Source organism: Lucilia cuprina, chromosome 2, assembly GCF_022045245.1.
Source record: "Lucilia cuprina isolate Lc7/37 chromosome 2, ASM2204524v1, whole genome shotgun sequence".
NCBI classification, from domain to species: domain Eukaryota; kingdom Metazoa; phylum Arthropoda; class Insecta; order Diptera; family Calliphoridae; genus Lucilia; species Lucilia cuprina.
In genome coordinates, this window is record NC_060950.1 from 26,324,556 (window position 1) to 26,331,292 (window position 6,737).

General features: G+C 33.7%; 1 protein-coding gene across 1 annotated transcript; it reads left to right on the forward strand.

Moving 5' to 3' along the window:
- Positions 1-1,039: 1,039 nt before the first annotated feature.
- Positions 1,040-3,129, forward strand: LOC111683706 (protein disulfide-isomerase A6 homolog). The gene is made up of 3 exons (XM_023445807.2): positions 1,040-1,181; positions 1,304-1,419; positions 1,487-3,129. The coding sequence occupies exons 2-3, from the start codon at positions 1,407-1,409 to the stop codon at positions 2,785-2,787; spliced, it is 1,314 nt and encodes a 437-aa protein (XP_023301575.1). The 5' UTR covers positions 1,040-1,181; positions 1,304-1,406; the 3' UTR covers positions 2,788-3,129.
- The last annotated feature ends 3,608 nt before the right edge of the window (positions 3,130-6,737 follow it).

The window sequence follows — 6,737 nt, forward strand, 5'->3', positions numbered from 1 at the left end:
GGGGCCTCAAGACAAACTGCGAAGAATGCCTTGGACCATCGATTTTCCTCGTATTCTCATAATAACTATTACTGATGTTTCTGCCTCAAAGGCATAGTCTGAAACAGCCTAACTTACATAAAACATTTGCGCCATCTACTTAGTTGTAACAAGCTTCTTTTGCATTTTTAACCATATATTTTTTATTGTACATATATTTTTTACAAATTATTCGAGATCACAACCTTTTATTTATCGATAAAATTTTCCATGGTTTTGCTTCTTAGCGGATAACAACACCACATCATAAATAAACAAGCTTTCGTATATATTAAGTCATGACAAGAAAACTTTAGCAGGGTCATTGTAGTTGCCAGACAGATGTCAAATTTTTTAGGAAATTTATTAAAAAAAATCATTAAGAAATCGCCAAATCATAAAAACATTTTAATATTTTTTGCTGTAAAATATAATCCAAAGTTGTTACAAAATTTAAGAAATCCATTTTCAGAGATCATGAAAGAAATTTAAAAATACAACAATATAATAAAATACTACTAACACTACATACATTAGGGTTCTATAAATCGAAATGCGATTAATCGAACGATCGACTTTTTGTCAAAAAAAAGTCGAAGTCGACTATTTTGTTCTAAAAAAGTCGATAACTCGACTATCGTCTGTGAAAAAGTCGAAAAGTCGACTTTGGAAATAAAAGTCGAAAAAGCCAAAAAAGGTCGAAAAGTCGATAAATAAAAAAAGTTGAAAAGTCGTAAAGTCGGAAAAAGTCGAAAAGTCGAAAACTCGAAAATAGTAGAAAAAAGTCATATATAGTTGAACATTTTAAATATTTGGAAAAAATGTTAAATATTTTAAAATAGTCGGAAAAGCTCGAAAAAATGAAAATTAATCAAAAACTTTATTTTTCATATTTTAATAACAGTTGAAATTCATAATTTAACATAAGAATGAAAACAACTCGAGTCGAAAAAGTCATCGGCGTAGTGAAAAATAATAAAATTTGACTCTGCGGCTAACTAACGCCGTTTTGTACAGAGTCGGCTTGTTTCACTGACGCTGACCAATCAGAAGACGATACGTCTAGAAGAGAGCTGATAATTTAAGAGAAACCAAACTAAATTGACAGTCTTTGAAGTAATAAAGTAAGATAAACAACTGGGAATTGCGAAAAAATATATAAAGTAAGTAAATTTTAAATAAAATTTAAGAAATAAATAAAAACAGTTTGCAGAAATAAGAATACAATATTAAATCATTTTTTAAACAACTTTTAACAAAATATAACGTGTGCTTTTATCAACAGAAGACAAAGAAAACAGAAAAATTGTCAACGTCACCGGCTTATTGCAGTTAATGTTCTTTTCTTCCATTTGTTCTGGAAACTTTGTTTAACAATAAAAGAGAAAATGTTATTAAAAGGTAATAAAGCATCATTTAATATAAAGCCAATGATATTCTAATATGAAATCTTTCATCTACTTTGCAGCGGGTTTGTGTATTTTCCTCTCAGTATTACTGCCCACTGCGTGGGCTTTTTATTCTCCCAGTGATGGTGTTACCGAATTGACACCCTCGAACTTTGATAGATTAGTGGTGCAAGACGATGCTATTTGGGTGGTAGAGTTTTATGCTCCCTGGTGTGGTCACTGCCAAAGTTTAGTGCCTGAATACAAAAAACTTGCCAAAGCTGTGAAGGGTGTCGTTAAAGTGGGTTCCGTTAATGCCGATGAACACCAGTCGTTGGGCGGCCAATATGGTGTAAGAGGTTTCCCTACCATTAAAATCTTTGGCGCCAACAAACGTTCGCCTACAGACTATAATGGCCAACGCACAGCCAAAGCTATTGCGGAGGCGGCTTTAGCTGAAGCTAAGAAAAAAGTTCAAGCTGCTTTTGGCGGTGGCAGCAGCGGCGGCAGCAGCAGCGGTGGTTCTTCAAGCGGTGATGATGTCATTGAGCTAACAGATGATAATTTCGATAAGTTGGTATTGCAATCTGAAGATGATTGGTTGGTGGAATTCTTTGCTCCCTGGTGTGGTCACTGCAAGAACTTGGCTCCCGAATGGGCTAAGGCCGCTAGTCAGCTTAAGGGCAAAGTTAAATTAGGTGCTCTTGATGCAACTGTCCATCAAAGTAAGGCTGCTGAATATGGTGTTAGAGGTTATCCCACCATTAAATATTTCCCTGCTGGTAAGAAACGCTCCTCAGATGCTCAAGAATATGATGGTGGTCGTACCTCCTCTGATATTGTTACCTGGGCATTGGATAAGCACGCTGCCAATGTGGCTCCCCCAGAGTTGGTGGAAATCATAGATGAAACTTCTTTCGATAAGGCTTGTGAAGGTAAACCTTTGTGTATTATCTCTGTGCTACCTCATATCCTTGACTGTGATGCCAAGTGCCGTAATAAGTTCTTGGACACCTTACGTACCTTGGGTGATAAATTCAAACAGAAACAATGGGGTTGGGGTTGGTCTGAAGCCACCGCTCAATTGGAATTGGAAGAATCTTTGGAAATTGGTGGTTTTGGTTATCCCGCCATGGCAGTGGTTAATTTCAAAAAAATGAAATTCTCTGTACTTAAGGGTTCCTTTTCACAAGATGGCATTAATGAATTTTTACGTGATATTTCCTTTGGCCGCGGTCAAACTGCCCCCGTTAAGGGAGCCAAGAAACCAAAGATCAACACAGTACCCGCCTGGGATGGTAAAGACGGTCAATTGCCCGTCGAAGAAGATATTGATCTTTCAGACATTGATTTGGATGATGAAGTCAAGGATGAATTGTAAACCAAATTTATTTTTTTTTTTTTATATATATAACAACAACACTTCCTTTTCATCTACCCACATACTTACATTTGTAATTTATCATATAAGACTGTATCATTGAATTAATCATATTGATCTATTATACTTGGAACAACTTGAAAAAATGCATTTGAAAAACTATTACATTCTTTTGTTTTTCATTTAAGTTTATTAATTAATCTGTGCTGTAACCACTTCCCTAATTCTGTTTTTTCTACTTTGTATAATTTATAAGAGTTTATGTAATTATTTTAAAAATATATTTTTTATTTTTAAAAGAATTTAAGTTTAAAAAAAATAAAAATAATTTAGAAAAATAAATTCTTGAGAATTGTATTTTATCAGTAAATAGAAAAAAGAGTAAAACTAATATTTTATAATTTGTTTTTAAAATCTTATCTGGTTTGTTGAAAAGACAGCAATTGATTTTTGAATTGCAGTGATAAACGCCCCTTTTTTTAATTTATTTTCGTTTTTTTTTTAATTAAAAATATATGAAGCATTTGTTTATCAGTAAATGATACTATTGCTAGAACAATTAGACACAGGTTCAATAAACTCAAAAGAAAATTATTAAGAACAACATTAAACAAGTAAAATTTCTATATTCGGCTGTACCGATTTTTATATACCCTTCACCAAGTATGTTTTAAAAAACAGTTTTTATTTATTTTGTATCTCTGCACACATGTTATATGATAATATGAGCTGTATTACCAACATATTACTGCTTTATCTCCATGTTGTTTTTATGCTTTAAATTTATAATTTGTTGAGGAAATTTTCAGAGGTAGTCTAAGATTTTTACCCATATCTCAGTCATTTATAGACCGATTTTGCTGATTTTTAATAGGAAACTTCTCGATAGCATGTCTGACAGAATTATTGAATATTTGGATCTCAAAGATAACTGGAGTCTTCAGAAAATTGATTTCAACAGACAGACGGACATGGCTTAATCGACTCCGCTATCTATAAGGATACAGAATATATATACTTTATAGGGTCGGAAAATTATAGTATAGAAATTACAAACGGAATGACAAACTTATATATACCTTTCTCACAAAGGTGAAGGGTATACAAATTTTTGTTAAATATAACGGCTGTTGTTTTAATAATTCTACAACATTTGTTAATTATTTTCAAATATTTCCAATTAAAATATACATGAACTAATTAATGCTGTGATTTTGATGTTATAAACGATATTGAGTGTGTGTATGTGTGTTCTAAATTGATTATTTATGTGAAATATATCAGTTATTTGTTTATGCCAGACTATAGTCAAAGCTAGAGAATAGCACAAACTATAGTCCAGTTTATAGTGCAAATTATGTAGTCCTGACTATAGACAAGGGTCCTGACAAGGGTTTAGTGTAGCCTACAGTCTAGACGTTTGTCCAATCTACATTTCAGACTGTAGTTTAGTCTATAGGTCATATAATTAAAGTATCTATAGTCCTGTTAATAACCTAGTCTATAGTCAAGCGTATAATCTAGTCTGGAGTCAAGTCCTTAGCCTAGTCTAAAGTCAAGACTGCAGTCCAGACTGTAATCAAGTCTACAGTCCAGAGTACAACTCAGCGTAAACTATAGTCCAGTTTATAGTGCAAAATTTAGTCATACTATTGTCTAGTCTATAGTTTAAACTACATTTCAGTCTAGTCTATAGTCTTACCCTATAGTCAAGAGTAAAATCTTGTCTGAAGTCTAGACCATAGTCTAGTCTAATCTCCAGACCATGGTCTAGTCTAAAGTCAAGACTATAGTCCAGACTGTAATCGAGTCTATAGTTCAGACTGTAATCGAGTCTATAATCCAGACTATAATCTACTTTATAAGTCCAGACTATTCACCCTTATTCTGTATGTTTGCGCATTCAGTTACGCAACGATCGAAAAAAGGTATTCCAACAAAAAAACTGAATCGTAAGAAAAGGAAGAAGCAATTCCATTTCGTTTCAATGCTTTACGAACGTATGTATTCTGCGTTACGATAGTACCTAAGTTTTTCTAAGTTGTTGTTTATGTGGCGGAAAGTCGAATCGAAATGCAGAATACCAAAGTTGCGAAACGGAGAAAATTTCGATTCGAATTGAAATGCAGAATAGGGGTCATTGTCTACTCCAGACTAGGCCCCCCCACCGGGGGCATGTTACCTTGGCGAAGACCTCCGCCTTGGTGTTATTGCAATCCCGGGGTACAAAGAGGGCCCAATACCTCCAGTCTGACCGGGACTGAAAAATTGGTTGTCTCAGTCTACTGCTTGGCTTAGTCCTTGCATAGATTGCCAGAGGTCTGACCAGAGCACCGCATAATCTGGTACTACGGGTGGCCAGTTGCCCGCAGGACTATGTCCTGGCTGGTCAGTTGGTTGAGGTTCCTTCGGGATCCACGTAGTGGCTGTTGGTTGAACCCAAATTCGCGGGAAGAGAATAAGTGGCGGTTAAAAGACTGATGCATGATAATAGTCAATATTTCGGGATAAGGTTCGGTGCTGTTGCCGAAAATCAACAGATACCCCACAGAGGAATGAGATGTGTGCTGGGTTGAATGATGATGGATGAAAGATATCATATACAAGAGATGCCGATTAATTTTCCTTCCTTGTCCAGATGTGTTCAGAGTTTACTCTGTTCATATCAGACTTGCCACAGCGTGTCACTGTGAGTAAGAACGATGTCTACGGCTTATTGATGGATCGTGCTTCGGTCCACCGGTTACGTCTCTAGGTGCTGTTGCCGAATCAACACAGCCATAGTAGTGTGGTTGTTTTACAACGTGACTACTTTGGCAAGAGATTAGATAGCTCGAGTACTCCAGCAAAGTACTTGCGCATGGTACCGGTCATAGCCAATGTGCAAAAATTGCAGACTGAGTCTTCATTGAAGACAAAGGGGCGATGGTAGACCGTTCTCAAGTCTACCCAGTGGATGAAAAAGACCACCGTGAGATAAGGCCGACACGGCAGGTGCTCACGTTAAAACTATCGACAGTCTGTCTACTCCAGACTAATGTCTTATCTAATCCATACTATTCTCTAGTATATAGTAATGATTATAGCCCAGTCTATAACTCTGATTATGGTCTAGTTTTTAAACTAATCTGTAGTCCAAATTTTGTCTAGTCACTAGACTATAGACTAAACTATGGACTAGACTATAGACTAGACTATAGGCTAGACTATAGACTTCACTATAGACTAGATTATAGACTAGAATAGACTAAAACTAGGCTATATATAGTATAGATTTCGATTCTAATACATAATACATTCCTTAGACCAGATTTTTCTAGACTAATGTTTCGCATATAAAGTAGTCGAGAGTGCAAACTATGATTATATGAATATTTCAACAAATTATAAATAATATTAAATTAAAACGCAGTTTTTTTAGTTTTTTACCAAAAAAATGGTTATAAAAAGTAGTTTATTTAAATCTCGTGTATAAAAAAATCGGATAGATAAAAATTCTATAAAAATACAATTTCTTACTTTTGTATAAAAAATGCATACAATATCGTAATATAAAAGGCTAGCTTATTATTTAAATATAAACTTAATCACTAAGATAAGAAATTTACTTATAAATTTTTCACAATATTTGTAAATTATTTTCAAGAAATGCAATTAATTTCGTTACTTTTTTTATGTGTATATAAAATGCTTATGTTTTAAGAAAATAAAAAAACGTATATTTTGAGCTTAAATTACTTTTAAGTACATCTACAAAAGATTTTGTTATACAACCTACTTTAGTTTTAGAACAAAAGATATATAGAAAATATATATTCGAGTCAAAGAAGAGATTTTAAATTGTAGTTTGTTAAACGAAGTGAAAAAATAATTTAATAATTTTAATAAGAAATTGTTAGAACATCCATAAGGATATAATTTATAAAATTTAATAATTTTAAAAAGAAATT